Raw genomic sequence first — 17,245 nt, 5'->3', positions numbered from 1 at the left:
GTTAAGCCTGATAGATATTACAGGGTTCCTGATTCCCATCAGTTTTTATACAAGAGCCCTTCTGCTGACCCTGAAACCATTTCTCAGGGTCCTAAGGGAGTTGAGGCCGCTTCTGCCAAAAATCCCATTCCTACTGAAAAGGATTCTCGATCCGTAGAAAGATGGGGCAAAAAGGTGTACACTTCTGCTACTTTGTCCATTAGGGCTTTAAACTGTCAGTTTCATATGCTTAAATACCAGCAATTTCTCTTGTCTGTCTTAAAACAAAAGCTTACTTCCATTTCTGCCTGTGCAGATGATAAGGAATTACATGACTTATTGCATGCCACTGAACAGGTTGGGAAGCATGGTTTACACTGTGGATTTGATGCCTTGGAGGCTTCTTGTAGGGCTGCGGCCTCTGGCACAGTCATTAGAAGGCACGCATGGCTAAAGGAACAAAATTAACCTGAACAAGTAAAGGCTAAATTATTGGATGCTCCTGTTCAGCATAATGTTTTGTTTGGATCAAAAGCTGAAGAGGTGATTAAAAAGATGGAGGATAAGGCGAAATCCATGCAAACAGTTAAAGATTTCTTACAAGTACAGCCACCTAGATCTAGCAGGAATTGGCCTTCAAAAAATTGGTCCTTTCCCACTTCAGACAGGCCTCAGAGGGGTAGATATAGACGCTCCAGAGGGAGGCCTCAAACTCAAGCTGCTTATAGACTAAGACAGTGGACTGCTTCCACCCCTAGGGGAGGAGAGGACAGGTCACAATCTCAAAGGAAACAAACTCAATGACTCCCTCTGTTGGGCTACAGGAACTTCTTGTCTGGAAGCTCCTCTCGGAGGAAAACTCTCTCTTTTTTATCAAAATTGGACTCAAATAACCCAAGACAAATGGGTTTTGGATGTGGTTTTAAGAGGTTACAAATTCCACTTTCATACCTTGCCAAGGCCAAGCGGATGGCCAGACCATCCAAAACATCAATGGCCGGAGGCCTTAAACCAGGTGGAAGCTCTTTTGGCTATGAATGGCATAGAACTGGTTCCTCTTTCAGTGATGGGAAAAGGTTTTTACTCCAGGCTCTTTCTAGTCCCAAGGAAGCAAAACTCATGGAGACCCATTCTGGATCTGTCGGTCTTGAACACCTTTCTAGAGATTCCATAATTCAAGATGCTTACTCTATAGCAGCTACTTTCAATGCTGTCCAAAGATGCATGGATGGTAACTTTGGATTTAAAGGAGGCATATTTACACATTCCCATCAGGCAGGATCGCAGAAAATACCTCGGGTTCAAGGCCGGATTGAGGCACTTTCAATTCTCTGCGCTGCCCTTTGGATTGTCTACTGCGCCCAGGGTCTTCACCAAATGCCTGGCTCCAGTAGTAGCTTACTGCAGACTCAAGGGAATTCAAATTTACCCTTTTCTGGACAATTGTCTAATTCAGGCAGACAGCAAGGATGTCTTACTCCACCATCTAGAATTTGTACAGAACCTCCTCAAGTTCCTGGGATTCTCTGTAAACATAAAAAAGTCAAATTTGACACCATCACAACAGATAACTTTTCTGGGTGCACTTCTAAACACCACAACCCAGATGGCATTTTTGACATCCGAAAAACAATTACAGCTGGCTTCAACTTTCAGAACCTTGGCAACTCTCTATCTGCAAGGAAATTCCTGCAGGCTTTGGGTTACATGGCCTCCTGCATCCTTCTCGTACCATATGCAAGACTACACATGAGGAAAATACAGTGGTACCTAAAAAGTGTATGGTCTCAGCATTGCCACAGTTTAGACATACTGATCTCCGTCCTTCCTTGCCTTCAAAAGGAATTTCTTTGGTGGTCCAGGGCATGTGCTCTAAACAAAGGGGAAACCCTTCCGTCTGCCTCCTGCCATTCAGATTCTAACCACGGACGCTCGGATTATGCTTGGGGAGCCCATTTTCATGGCAATTGTTTGCAGGGCCTTTGGACAAAGGATCAGAAGCACCTATATCAATTTAAAGGAAATGTTAGCCGTTCAGAAAGCTCTATTGGCCTTCAGGAATCTTTTACAACCAGGACAACTGCTAATACTGACAGACAACACCACAGTTATGTGGTACATAAACAAGCAAGGGGGATCTCATTCCTACACCCTTTGCAGACTAGCCATGGATCTATGGAACACAGCTCTAGCTTGCAATCTGGATCTTCAAGCTCAGTTTCTACCAGGGAAACAAAACTTCCTGGCAGACAGTCTGAGCAGAAACCTTTCGGATCCACACGAGTGGATGCTGGACACCAAAATATTCAGGATGATAGCAGCAGTCTGGGGATGTCCTCACATAGACCTCTTTGCATCCCATCTCAATCATCAACTACAGAATTTTTGCACCAGGACTTTCCACAGAGAAGCTTGGAAAGTGGATGCCCTGTCATTCAGTTGGAGGAACCTCTCGGGATATGCCTTTCCGCCTCTTCCTCTTCTTCCACGGGTTTTATTGAAGATAAAACAGGACAAGCCCAAGATGATAATCTTGTTGGCTCCAAATTGGTCTCGGCAGTTTTGGTATCCAACTCTAAAAAACCTATGCCTGGAGCCCCCTTGGGTTTTACCTCAGTCTCTGAACCTTCTGTCCCAACATCAGGGTCAGGTTCTACACTCTCATGTCAGAACTCTCAGCCTGGCAGCCTGGTTAATCCAGGGCCTTTGATTTCTTCTTTACTGCCCAAGCAGGTTATGGATGTCATTTTAAAAGCCAGACGTCCTAGCACTAGAAAATCTTATGCAGGAAAATGGAAACGATTTTGTTCCTGGATGCAGGCTCAGGATACTGATCCTCTTCTTCCTAACATTACTTTTGTTTTACTTTACTTGACAGATCTCTTACATAAGGGTCTCTCTTTCTCTTCCATTAAGATACATGCCTCTGCTATTTCTGCTCATTATAATACAGACCCTCCCATCAGCTCATGAGACAGTTTCTCAGAGGAGCTAAGAATTTAAGACCCCCTAGATCTCCTCCCATTCCTGCTTGGGATCTCAACTATGTTTTGGAAAAACTAACCTTGCCTCATTTTGAGCCTGCTGCCTCTTCTGACATCAAGTTTTTATATTGGAAGACAGCTATCCTGTTAGCCCTAACCTCTGCCAGGAGAGTTTCAGAGTTACAAGCTCTTATGGCTGTGGAACCTTATATTATTTTTCATCAAGACAGGGTATCTTTGAGGACTAATCCTACCTTCATGCCTAAGGTGGTTTCCAAAGTGGCTTTAAATCAAACTATCCACTTGCCATCCTTTTTCCCCACTCCTCAAAATAAAGGGGAAAGGATCTTACATTCCTTGGATGTACACAGACAACTACGTTTTTACCTGAACAGAACCAAGGACATCAGAAAATCAGAACAATTGTTTGTTTCTTATGCTTCAAGTTCCCAAGGTAAAGCCATTTCAAAACAGACCATTTCTAAATGGATTGCTCATGGAATCAGATTTTGTTATTCTCACCATGGAAAGCAGATCCCAGGGAGTATACGGACTCATTCCACCAGAGCTGCTGCCACTTCTGCGGCCTTCCTCAGGGGAGTTCCTACCAAGGACATTTTGGAAGCTGCAACTTGGAGTTCAGTGCATACTTTTTCTTAGCACTACAATCTACCTCGGGCAGGCTTTGCCTCTGCAGTCTTGCAGAGCCTTTTAGCCACCCCTTCCTCTTTATGACCACCTCCCTTTCTTTCAGGTTTGGGATTCTACCCTACAGTCATGACTGCAACAGTGAAACACGATGAACATAGTACAGTTGTGTACACCTACCATAAATGTAGATGTTTGAGTGTCTTCACTGTTGCAGTCTGCTTCCTCCCTCCTGTCCCCTCTTATTTTTACTTTTGTGTATTTCCTTTTTTCACCATTCTTCTGAGGTGTATTTGCAAAGGTTGTGAGACCGTTTTCATTTTGGGACTCCTGACATCTGGGGCAAGAAAAACTGGAGAAGATGGCGTCGGCTGTCAGCTTTGTACTCCTGGCGCTCTGACGTCAGGGAGCATGGTTGAACAGCCGACGCCGGACCCAGACTTTGGGATTCTGGCCGACCGAGGGCTGCCTGCCGGCAGGGGAGAACCCTACAGTCATGACTGCAACAGTGAAGACACTCTAACATCTACATTTATGGTAGGTGTACACAACTGTACTTTATGAATACTGCAGCAGAGAAGGGAAGGACATCCATCATTTTGGTAAGATTTTACACAACTGTTCTTTTTCTTTTGACTTTTCCCGGTTAGGGGTCGCCACAGCGAATCACCTGTCCGCTCATGATTGGCAGTGGAGTTTTACAGTGTCAAGTTGCCAGCCCAGCGCCCAACCTTCCACAGAAGGCACACACAGGCACTCACGCCTGGGGCCAATTTAGAGTGTCCAGTCCACCTACCACATGTATTTGGGATGTGGGAGGAAATAGGAGCACCAGGAGGAAACCCACGCGACCACAAGGAGGACATGCAGACTCCGCACAGAAGGCACCCCAGCTGAGGATCAAACCGGAGAACCTCTTGCTGTGAGGTGGCAATGCTAACTGCTGCACCACCGCGGCTGCCCCATTTTGCACAACTGTTCTTTACAGGATATAAACTTATAACAGTATAAGCTTACCTTGTAGTTAGAAAGTGAACAGGAAGTATATGCTTTTAACAAGACATTATAGTTTACAGTAGCTTTGTTTTTCCCATTTGATGGGAATACCATCAGTCCCGTGACAGTCTCTTGCAGGAAGGAAGGAAGGGCTTGATGGAGCCACTGAAGAAGTTTGCTGCTACATGGAGTGTCTTAATGCTATATCTGTTTAGTACATTTAGTTTACTAAAATACTTGCTGTTATGCTGAGATATAAGGGTTAATTTAAAGGATGACCTGTACTTGACTGCCATTTAGTTTCTCTCCTTTCTAAATTCTTGATGTATTAAAGAATGTTTGGCCGTTTTATTAAGATGACATTTTTTCCTGTCAAAATTTACTTAAGTGAGTGTCACAGATCCGTAGAATGAAGAGTAGTATTACTGAACAGATAAAATAATTTTGTTTGCTTCATTTTCAGAATTGAAGATTTGCCACCACCTACTAAGAAACTACCCCCAGAAATCACTCCTATGGTGGTGTTTACCGGATTTGAGCCTGCACAGGTCCAGCAGTACATTAAGGTGCGTTGCGTTTCTTAGAGTTGAAGCTACATAACCATAATTCTTGTACCTGGTATACCTGACTCTCTTTACATGACGGTTCTTGTACAAGTTACAATCCAAGTTTACAGTTGGTTCTATTGAGCATCATTCAAATCATAGTGAATCATTTCATTTGTTTTCACTTTTGGGCACAGGAGTTCATATGTTGTCTTCTGTTCTTTTGCTAAATTATTGTCTTGATGATAAATTCTACAGAAGTGTAGTTTGAAATGCTCTTATAGAAATCACAAGTGAAGAAAATGCCGTGTCTGCATACTAGGGTTTCTCTGTTTTTTTCTTTGATCACATTTGATTGTTACACAGAGCTGCCCTAGAAACTTGGAAGATTTTCAGCTTTTACTTCAATAGTATCCTTGGTCCTTTTTGTATCGGTTCTTCTTTTGAGAGTATTTGCATTTTTGTTTTTTTTTTACCAAATGTCAGGAAAAAGAACTCACATGACACATCACAGATTTCATTGTAAAGATCACTGCTGCAGTTTTCCATACTCAATTTGTCAGAAAGCCAGACAGCAAACCTCTGAACCTTTGGGTTAACATTTAGAGCTTTTCCAGATGTCACCAAGAGCAACAACTTTCATTGAAGTCAAACTGGTGTGTGGTATAAAGGAAGCTACACTGTTAATCATGGATTTAGTTCTTTTTGCCATTCAATGTATACAGGTAGTCCATATCCTTCAGTGAGCTTCCAGATGACACAGTAGCAAGTGGTAAACATCTAGTTTGCAGAAATGTGCCATATGTTAAGAGTTACCTAATTATGCTGTGCTATTTATTAATTGATTTGACCTAAATGAATTGGGCTGGATTATTTTTACAAGGCTTATGGCACCCCTGTAAAAAATTCTGACAAGTGTGGCTGCAGAAGATGATTTCTGACTAAGGATTTCCATTCCCATTGCTTGTTTTAGTGTGGAGAAGAAAGCAGTGTGTCCTCCTAGAAGCATTACCCTACTTTTAGGAGATACATTTTGCAAAATACATCTAGTAATTTAAAATGGTACTTAGATCAGAATTTGATGAGGTAGTGAGATCATCTCTGTTCCAGCAACTCCTGCTTTTTTGTTATGCTGATGTTCATGAATTTGTTTCAGAGTAGGACGTAAACAAGTAATTTCTGGTTTTTGGAAGAGAAGTGCACTTGATGATCAGACCTGGATGAAACAAAGAATAACTTGTGAAGGGGAGTTAGTTGCCAAAGCTGTCAACCTTGGGGACAGATGGAATGATAAATGTTAAGACGGTGTTATTGTTGTGCTTTTGGAGGGGGCAACGAGCAGAATTGTAGAGAAATGGGGCTGCTAGTACCGTAGAATAAATTGAATGCTGTTGATACTGAGACAGGGTGTTTCAAATTAGGTAGTAAACTAGATTTGTATTTTGCTGAAGCCTGATTCAGGTATGGCAGATGCCATGAACTCTCCTGAGTTTGCTATTGAGAAGGTACAGAAGAAAAAAAACAAAGAGCTTGGAGGAAATATACAAATTATAAGTGTGTTGAGAAAATCAGCGCGACAGGATTGTGTGTCCTTTTTTTTCCAAGTTAAGTTGAGGTAAGTCAGACTGGTTTGCATGTTGACCACATCAAACTCAAAATGGCCTCCAGACAATTTGTTCCTCAAGCTACAAGAATGGTGAGGGCAGGTATCTCAGCATCTGATAAGATTTTCAAACTGCATATGTGCTTTTAAGAATCAACCACCACAAGCTGTTATTGCTAATGCTGCCCTCCTGACTGATCAGTACTACCATTTCCAACAAATAGAACAGTGTATCGTCAGTCTTACTGGCTCATTTTCTTAACTATCTTTTTACATTTCTCTCTCTAAATTCCCGACCTTAAACAGCTGTAACTTAATACTCTGTCAGGAGGATTTAATAAAGCCTTTACAATCATTTTTGTAGTGCACACATGACTGTGAAGAGTTTTAAATTCAGGAAACTCCACGTAACAGCTTGCACTCAAACATGGAAACTTCCATGGCATAAAAAAGTTGCAGCATAAGTAGCTGAATATGCTAATGACTCAGAGCAACACTGTGAAGTGATTAAACAAACTGGAAAGCAACCGTGTGGACTCCATGCTCATGTTAACCATGTATTCAAAAGTTTTCCGAATACAGCCACTGAAAGGAGTCTACACGCAAACAAGAGCAAGTAAAAGTCCATAGTTTTGTAGAGAACAGAACTTAACATGTAACCCCACACACATTATGACCTTATCAGAGAAGATGGATGCTAGAAAATTGAGTAACAACAGCAACAATTCCTTTTTAAGTGCCATGATATAAATGATACTTTGCACCCCCTAGTTGGGGGGGGGGTATAGCACCCCCCCCATTCTGGTTTTATATTGTCCACTTTACAATTCAGTATGTTGAAATTTAGCATTGTAAGATTTCAGTATTATGGGTTTCGGTCAAGTGATTTTTCAGTTTTTTTAAATTTCAGTCTTATGGTCTCAGTCAAATGGGATTCAGTCAAATGCAATTTCTGTTATCTGATAGGGATCCATATATATGTGTGTGTGTGTGTGTGTGTATGTGTACATGTGTGTGTATGTATAATATATATATATATATATGTATGTGTATATATATATATATATATATATATATATATATATATATATATATATATATATACTTATTGGTGTTTATTGTCCATTTCCTTTGACATAAATGTACATGTGGAAACCTTGCAAACAGAGGGCACAGTCTAAGTATGCATTGTATATTCACAATACATACATGTGTTGTACCACCCCCAAGCAGTACAACACTACAGTCTCAGTATTTTTTTACACAAACATATCAACCACACTACAAGGTGTAATATGTAATGATTTGATGTTGTCCTCTTCATTTCATTAACCTGTGGATCTTGGATGTTCATCGTGCATACAGCTGCAGTCATAACAGATGGGTTCTCCTGCCGTCAGGCGGGTCCTCGGTCGGCCAAATTCCAAAGTCTAGGTCCGGTGTCGGTTGTCGCCGCTTCTTCCCTGACGTCAGTGCGACAGGGCTATAAAAGAACCAGCCGACGCCATTTTCTTCAGTCTTTCTTGCCGCGCTGTGCCCGAAGCAGAAGCAGTTCGCAAGTGCCGGTCGGCCAGCTCCTGAAATTACAAAAATTTTGCAACCGAAGTCTTCTTGAAAGCTAAGTACCCCATTGGGGAAACTTTTCTTGCCTCAGATCGATGTCAGACAAAGTTAATAATTGTATTTCATGTGGGAAGCAAATACCGCATAAGGATTTTCATTCCCTATGCATTCCTTGCTTAGGCCCAGACCACGACATCTCGGTCTGTCGTTTTTGTGCTACATTCAACAAACGCACCATTAAACGTCGGGCGGAGTTCGCCCAGCACTATTTTGGCAAAAAATGTAACTATATTATGTTGTCGGATACTCCGACTCCAGTTTTGTCTAAAAATGCAAAGATAAGGACCGACACACGAAGTCCGCGGCCTCTACCAACACCACACCAAAGCCGACTATAGGTGGTCTGGTTCTCAGCGAGGCGCCTACGCAGCCCCTGCCTACCGACGACACTTCATTGGCGGTGTCTTCTGTGCCCGAGGTCGCAGGCTCCTCGGCCCACACCCCGACTACAGATTCCGAAGCCACTTTTGGTGGTGAATCTCAAAATGTAGACAGGTCTGCCTCCTCTCAAGGTGTCTTCAGACCTTCCTCTTCTTTTTCCATCAAGGCTTTCACTAAGTCTAAAGCAGCCATGCATTCTAAGAGACAAGCTACACAGGGCCCTTCTCCAGGCCCCATGCCTAAAAAACAGATGCTTAAAATGGCTGAGGATTTAATTACTCTTACCAGGGGTTCTCAACCCCCCGGGACAAAAGGCCCAGAGTGGAGGAAGAATCCCCCTCCTCTGACCAGGCCTCCATTATTTCAGAGCACTCTGATGAATAGGAACATTCTTTCTCCCCTTTTGAAGATTCTGATGCAGAGGAGTCCATCCCCCCCCAGAGGATTACTCATTTGGGGAAACCTTGCATACCTTAAGGGAGCACTTCCACTGGGAAGGCCAAGAGTACTCAGATTCCAAGAAAAGGCTTAGTGATTTTCTCTTGCTACCTCAGCACAGGCCTCTGGCTATACCTCCTGTCTTAGACATACTAGATGATGTGTACTCGGAGGCCTGCCTTAACCCGGATTCTTTACCTCCATTTCCAGTCAAGCCTGACAGGTACTACCGGGTTCCTGACTCGCACCAATTTTTATGCAAAAGCCATGCGGCTGACCCAGAAACTATCTCACAGGACCCCAAGGGAATTAAGACCTCCACTGCTAAAAATCCATTACCTTCCGGGAGAGATTCCAGATCCTTAGAAAGGTGGGGAAAAAAGGTGTACACCTTGGCCACTTTAACCATGAGGGCATTAAACTGCCAGTTCCATATGCTAAAGTACCAACAGTTTCTGTTCTCACAGTTGAGAAGCAAAATGTCAGAACCTGAACAACCAGACTTGAAGGAGTTGCAGGATTTGATGCATAGTGCAGAACAAGTGGGTAAACATTCCTTGCAATGTGGTTTTGATGCTCTAGAGGCCTCATGTAGAGCTGCTGTTACAGGATCAGTCATACGTAGACATGCCTGACTCAAGGAACAAACCTTACCAGATCATGTCAAAGCTAAATTACTAGATGTCCCTCTACAAAAGGATGTATTATTTGGTGTTAAAGCTGAGGAGGTATTAAAGAAAATGGAGGAAAAGGCTAAATCAATGCAAACAGTGAAAGATTTTCTACAGGTACAACCTCCATGTTTCAGTAGAAATTGGCCTTCCAAAAATTGGTCCTTTCCAGCCATGGACAGACCCCAAAGGGGTAGATACAGGCGCCCGAGGGGCAGAGGGCAATCTCAAGGATCGTTTAGAGGCAGACAATGGCAAGCTCCTACACAAAGAGGTGGTGAGGATAGTTCGCAGCCATGCAGAAAGCAAGACCAATGACTTTCCCCTTTGCATGCCAAGCAAGGCTCTAATGGAAAACTGGCGTTATTTTCAAAAAAATGGGATATTGTCACAAAAGACAAATGGATCCTGGACATTATAAACAGAGGCTACAGATTCCATTTTCACACCCTTCCAAAAATGAGAGGCATGCCAAACCTGCCACACAATCAAAGGGCAGAGGCACAAAGACAAATTTCAGATCTCATGGACATGAAAGCTATTCAAGAGGTACCTGCTCACGAACAAGGTCAAGGTTTTTATTCTAGACTATTCCTGGTACCAAGGAAGGAAAAAGATTGGAGACCTATTTTGGACCTATCCGTCCTAAACACATTTTTACTCGTACCAAAATTCAAGATGCTCACATTACAGCAGCTTCTTCCCATGCTGGGCAAGGAGTCTTGGCTGGTAACATTGGACCTCAAGGAGGCATACCTGCATGTCCCAATCAGACAAAATTGCAGAAGATACCTCAGATTTCTTGCAGGTTCAACCCATTATCAATTCTCTGCATTGCCCTTTGGCTTATCTACTGCACCCAGAGTATTCACGAAATGCCTGGCATCAGTAATTGCCTACTGCAGACTTCAAGGGATACAAATATACCCATATTTGGACGACTGCCTGATCCAAGCGGACAGCAAGCACATACTTCTGAAACATCTGGCTTTTGTAGTAATGTTGTTGAATTCTCTGGGATACACAGTCAACAAAAAGAAATCAAGGCTAATACCCTCTCAGCAAATAATGTTCCTGGGTGCCAACTTGGACACAAACACCCAGATGGCCTACCTCATGCCAGAGAAGCAGGGGCAACTAACTCAATACTTCAGAAAACTAGCAAATTTCACCAGGCTGACTGCAAGGAAAATCCTGCAGGCTCTGGGATTCATGGCATCTTGCATCCTACTAATCCCATGTGCAAAGCTGCATATGAGGAAACTTCAATGGCACCTGAAAAACCTATGGTCTCAACACAGCCACAGTTTGGAAACAATAATACCACTAATTCCATGTCTTCAAAAGGAATTTCTGTGGTGGGCTCAAGCATGCCAAACAAACACAGGTCTCCCATTCTGCAAGCCTCAAGCAAATCAAGCCATCACAACAGACGCCTCTGACTATGCCTGGGGGGCGCACGTGACAGATCGGTGCATTCAGGGCAAATGGTGCCAAAAAGAAAAGCACCTTCACATCAATCAAAAGGAAATGCTAGCAGTAATAAATGCTATTATAGCTTTCAAAGACCTTCTGCATCCAGGTCAACTATTGATAAGGACAGACAACACCACAGTAATATGGTACATAAACAAACAGGGAGGAACTCATTCATACCCCTATGCAGGCTGGCCATGTCACTTTGGAACATGGCTCTGGAATTACAAATCTAACTTCAAGCACAGTACTTGCCAGGCAAGGAAAACACGCTGGCAGACAACCTAAGCAGAAATATGACATATCCACGAATGGAAGCTGCATCCTCAAGTTTTACAGAGATAATAATTCAAGCATGGGGAAGGCCAGACATAGATCTCTTTGCCTCCCACAAAAATCACCAATTGACAAAATTCTGCTCAAGGACTTTTCATCCACAGGCCTGGAGAGTGGACGCTCTCTCTTTCATTTGGACAACAATAACAGTTTATGCCTTTCCACCTCTTCCTCTGCTGCCCAAAGTTTTATTAAAATCCAGAGCAGACAGACCAAAGATGATTCTCATTGCTCCAGACTGGCCAAGACAGCACTGGTACCCACTCCTGAGGAGCCTGACGCATTCCCCTCCATGGACCCTACCTCTAATGCCTCTTCTTCTGACTCAGCACAGCTTCAAAACTCTTCACAGTCAGCTGAAAACACTCAATCTGGCCGCATGGAAGATTCCTTAACATCACAGCAGACCCTACTCTCCAAGGAGGTGCAGGATGTCATTTTGGAGGCCAGAAGGCCGTCTACTAGAAAAGCTTACTCTGCAAAATGGAAACAGTTTTGTGCCTGGAATGAGAAAAAGGGCCAGAATCCTGGAAAACTGAATTTACCTCAAATATTACAGTATCTAGCTGAGCTGCTAAGCAGTGGACTTTCATTCTCCTCCATCAAAATCCATGCCTCAGCCATTTCTGCAGAATACAACACTGATCCACCTTTATTCTCTCACCCCCTCTTAAGACAGTTCCTCAGATTGGCTAAGAATATAAAACCCCCAAGGAAACAACCAATACCTGCTTGGGACCTCAACTTCATTCTAGAAAAGCTGACCTTGCCTCCTTTTGAGCCAGCTGCCTCAACAGATTTGCAATATTTGTCCTGGAAAACAGCTTTCCTTCTGGCTATCACCTCAGCTCATAGGGTATCGGAACTACAAGCCCTCATGGCTGTGCAGCCTTTTATCATCTTCCATCAGGACAGAGTTTCCTTACAAACCAACACGTCCTTTATGCCAAAGGTGGTATCCAGGGTAGCTTTGAATCAGGCTATACACTTACCTACCTTTTACCCTAATCCTCAAAACAAAGGGGAGAGACTATTACATTCCTTGTACATCCACAGACAGCTGCGTTATTATTTGGACAGAACAAAGCCTTTCAGAAAATCAGAACAGCTCTTTGTGTCCTATGCTATAGGAGCTCAAGGGAAGCCAATTTTCAAACAGACAATCTCAAAATGGATAGCCCACTGCATACGCTTTTGTTACTCTTTTCATGGTAAAACTGTACCTGCAGGCATCAGATCTCACTCCACAAGGGTCACAGCTACCTCTGCAGCTTTCCTCAGAGGAGTTCCTACCAAAGATATTTTGGAAGCAGCCACTTGGAGTTCTGTGCATACCTTCTCCAAGCACTACCACCTACCATTATACTCCAAAACTAGAGCAGGCTTTGCCACTGCAGTCTTGCAGGGCATCCTGGCTCCTCCTAGTTCTACCTAGTGCCTACCAGCCCTTTCTTAGCTTTGGGATTCTACCCATCTGTTATGACTGCAGCTGTATGCATGATGAACATAGTACAGTTTTGTACCTACCATAAATGTAAATGTTCGAGTGCTAATACAGCTGCAGTCCAGGTTTCCCTCCCTCCTTCCCCTCTTGGGACAGGTCCATTGGCTAACACCTCTTCATACAACCTGATTGGGGTATTCATTTATGGTGTATTTGCTTGCAACTACTGTATTTTGATTATATTGCATTGTTTTATTACACAAATTTATGTATTGCCTTCCTTCTGGGGGCACCTGACATCTGCGGCAAGAAAAACTGAAGAAAATGGCGTCGGCTGGTTCTTTTATACCCCTGTCGCACTGACATCAGGGAAGAAGCAACGACAACCGATGCCGGACCTAGACTTTGGAATTCGGCCGACCGAGGACCTGCCTGACGGCAGGAGAACCCATCTGTTATGACTGCAGCTGTATTAGCACTCGAACATCTACATTTGTGGTAGGTATAAAACTGTACTTTCTTCTCCTCAGAAGCAACCCGCTGCTTTTTCTACAGCTTGAGCTTTCTGACTTGAGCTCCTGCCTTTCACCCCTAATGCCCCGTTCTCCCAACGTACCCCAGATCTTTGTTTGCCGCACTTCGCATCAGCAGTGAGTTCCACGGCTGTGAGCTTCTCCATAGGTTCATAGGTTGGTACTAAGCTATCAGCCCTAAGGCCTATACAAGCCTAGCAATAACAATTCCCTGACTAGTTCTTTCCACAATATTTACTTCCCTGGACCCCTGTCTAGCAGGGCAACTGACGTGATCCCCGGGGTAAATTTCCCATCTCCCATCCAGTCGTCAAGTTTCCTTTTGAAGAGGGCCAAGGAGGCACTCTGGTTGACATGTATGGGCAGTCTGTTCCATTGTATGGGGAGTCTCTGGGTCAGGAATCTATCCCTCCAGCATGTTTTGTTCATTGTGATAAGGTTTAGGTCCCTGGAGCGTGTGGCTCTGATGGATTGGGATTTCTTTAAGTGTAGCATGTCCAGAGAAATTTAAGGTTTTGTTGGTAGTTTGTGAGTTCCTTTATCTTTTATTCCCTTCGTGTATCATTTCCTCTTCTCTTTGAACTCTTTCTTCTTAGTTAGATTTTGTAGTACAAAAAAAGTCTTAACCTTTCCCGTCTGTTCTGTCAGTCGTGTTTTTTCTGCGTTTAGTTTTCTTCCTTTTTCTGTCCTTTATTCTTTGCTACGTCTGAGCACAAACCTCAAGGTTTTAAAAAAAATGCTCTTCGTGTGGGTGGAAGATTCCTCTCTCAGATGCCCACAGGGAGTGTGTTTATTGCTTGGGGCCTACCCATTTAGCGCCTCTTGCTCTGTTTGTCAAGCTTTCCTCCCCGCACTCTGGCGGGCAGGAGGAGCAAACTGATCTTTAAAGGGTTGCTTCTTCCTCCTCCACCTTGGGGGTGCCATCAACTTCAGGGCCTCAACCCCCTCCTAAAACTCCTAAGGAGTCCTGCGAGGGCAGGCATCTCTGTCCTGCCCAGTCTTCCTCGGAGCCTCCTAATAAGGCTCTGAAATTGTCAGAACCAACTCAGTTCGCACCAAGCTTTGTTCCGACTTCTTCCACTCTGCCCTGGACACCTTCCATTGTCCCAGGGCCTAGCGCCCTTCACCGGCTCCTATTGTGTCTGTGCAGATAAAATAGGTTCCTAGGTCCCGGTCTCTCTCCCCCCAGAAGATCTTTGAGACTCTCATCATCAGCTTCCTCCAGGTCTTTCCAGAGCCTACCCTCCATGCTTATGTCTGCTCTGCCCACATCTGGTTCAGCAAGAATTTCACTCTTGCAACCTTTGGCTCCTTTTCCAGTCCACCCTTCTGTTTTGGTTTTTGTGTGCCATTTGTCTCTGGTGCTGAGGTTTCTGAACTGATAGAATAGAGATTTCCTGTTCACCTTCATCTGTTTCCCTGATCAGCTCGGTTCCCTTAGCTTCGGTTCCGAGTGTCTCTCTGATTCATAGTGTCGAGGTTGGTTCTTGGGGGTGGGCGTTGACTCAGAAGCTATCAGAGCCTTCACTTCCTTTCGGAGCTTTAGCTTTCAACAGCTCGGTTCTGACTCCCCCCTTCGGAGCAGGGAGCACCAGCTCTCCTTGATGTGTCAGCTTCGGTGGCTTTGGCTACAGGGGGACAGCTTTCAGTGATTCATAGCCCTTTGGCTTTTGAAGTGGTGGAGAGGGTCCTCTCCCAGTCAGGGAGACCATCTGCACTTTCTGCCATGGTACCTCCTCCTCCTCATTCTGGTTTGGTGCTCGAGGCCTCCAGTCTGCCGCATGGACAGTTGGTCTGCTAAAGCCTCCAGACTCTCCCCATGGTGGAACCCTAAGTAATTTCCAATACCTCCCTGGAGCGTCCCACCAAGGAGGTCTCCCAGAAAAGGCTATGTAAAAGAAGGCACACTGATTCCCCCATGAAATCAGTTACCACGGACACAGATTTCGTAGAAGGAGAAGGGTCTGCAAAGTCCCCACCTGACAACGTCTCCTTTGAAGACGTTTTAGAAATCCTGCACCAGTGTCGTGGATGGACACCCCAAAAACCCTTCCCTGAAGGAATCTGTGGTGTTTGAGGCTTTGGCCCATCTACTACATGAGTGTCCACCTGGCCAACCCACTGATCAGATGGTGTCTTCCAGAGCTTGGAAGGAACCGGATATAGCAGAGCCAATCCCAAAATGAGCAGACAAGATTCTTACCGCTCCTGGCCAACCCACTGATCAGCTGGTGTCTTCCAGAGCTTGGAAGGAACCGGATAGAGCAGAGCCAATCCCAAAATGAGCAGACAAGATTCTTACCGCTCCCTACGGTAGTTGTTTTTTGGCCTAGGATATTCCTGTAGATGCCATGGCTATAAAGGGACTTGATAAAGCTTAGTAAAGGAACTTTCTAGCTCGATCCTAGTGGCCATGTTCACTGAGGATCAGATATTCTTTTCCTCTAGGCTGGCCACCTTACAGTCACTAGACAATGCGTCCATGGAGTTGATTTTCCATGCTGCAGAGGGTACTTCAAGGGCAACCGGTTTGGGCATTGCCATGAGGTGTGATGCCTGAATGAGGCAGTGGGATGATGTGGAGCCTGTCAAACAATCCCTTATTAATGTCTCCTTTGACGGCTCCACTTTATTTAGCCCAACTGTTCGTGAGACACTCTCCCAGAGTGAGAATGATTGAAAGACCCTTGTATGCTATTGGAATCCGATGTTGTTCGTGTTTCACTGTTGCAGTCATTACATTTGGGTAATCTGCTGGCAGGTTGCCCTCAGTCGGCCTGAATAACAAAGTCTTGGGTCCTGTGTCGGTTGCTGTCTCCTCTTCCATGACGTCAGGTCATCAGGGGTATAAAACATGCAGCCAACGCCATTTTAATAAGTCTTTCTTGCTGCACGGTGCCCGAAGCAGAAGCAGTTTGCAAGTGCCGGTCGTCCGACTCCTGAAATTTTCATTTTTGAGTTTCAGAACCGAAGTCTTCAAACTAAAGCTAAGTACCCCTTTGGGGAAACTTTTTCTTGCTCCTTACGATGTCAGTAAAAGTTAATAATTGCATTATTTGTGGGAAGCAAATACCTCATAAGGATTTTTATTTGTACTGTATTCCTTACCTAGGCCCTGATCACAACGTGCCTTGCTGTCGGTTTTGTGCTAAATTTAACCAACGCACTATTAAGCGTCTGTATATTTTTCCTTCAAAATATTTTGGTTCAAGATTTAACTACCCTGAAATGTCATCGGTTAGCAATCCGACTACCGGAGTTCACAAAAAACGCAAGGAAAAAGAGATGGACCGTCGAGGTCCAAAACCGACGACGGAGCTTCTCCTGAGCCAGTCGCCAGTACTCAGTGAGGTGCTTTCCCAGCCCCTGATACCCGCTACTTTTGAGTCGCAGGCCTCTGCCGAGAACCATTCGGAGTCCGGTATGCCATGAGATTCGCAAAGTATTGAACCCACAGATGTCTCTCCCTTGGATGGGTCTGGAGCCACTGAGCAGTCACCGGCTTCTGAGGGTGTTTTCAGGCCTCAACATTTTTATATTAAACCGACGCCATCAACAAAAACAAGGTCAAAATCAACTTCTATGTCT

The 17,245-nt window shown here is 44.3% G+C and overlaps 1 protein-coding gene across 1 annotated transcript in view; it reads left to right on the top strand.

Moving 5' to 3' along the window:
- Nucleotides 1-17,245, top strand: part of PAXIP1 (PAX interacting protein 1) — a gene marked incomplete in the record, with an annotated part of 1,449,657 nt that overhangs the window by 924,852 nt on the left and 507,560 nt on the right. The window contains 1 exon segment of the mRNA XM_044066884.1: nt 5,071-5,173. Within this exon segment, the coding sequence (XP_043922819.1) occupies nt 5,071-5,173 (103 nt within the window).

The sequence above is a fragment of the Protopterus annectens genome, chromosome 3.part1, assembly GCF_019279795.1.
Source record: "Protopterus annectens isolate FY-2018-M chromosome 3.part1, PAN1.0, whole genome shotgun sequence".
Lineage (NCBI taxonomy): Eukaryota > Metazoa > Chordata > Ceratodontiformes > Protopteridae > Protopterus > Protopterus annectens.
This window is presented reverse-complemented; position numbering and strand designations above follow the sequence as displayed.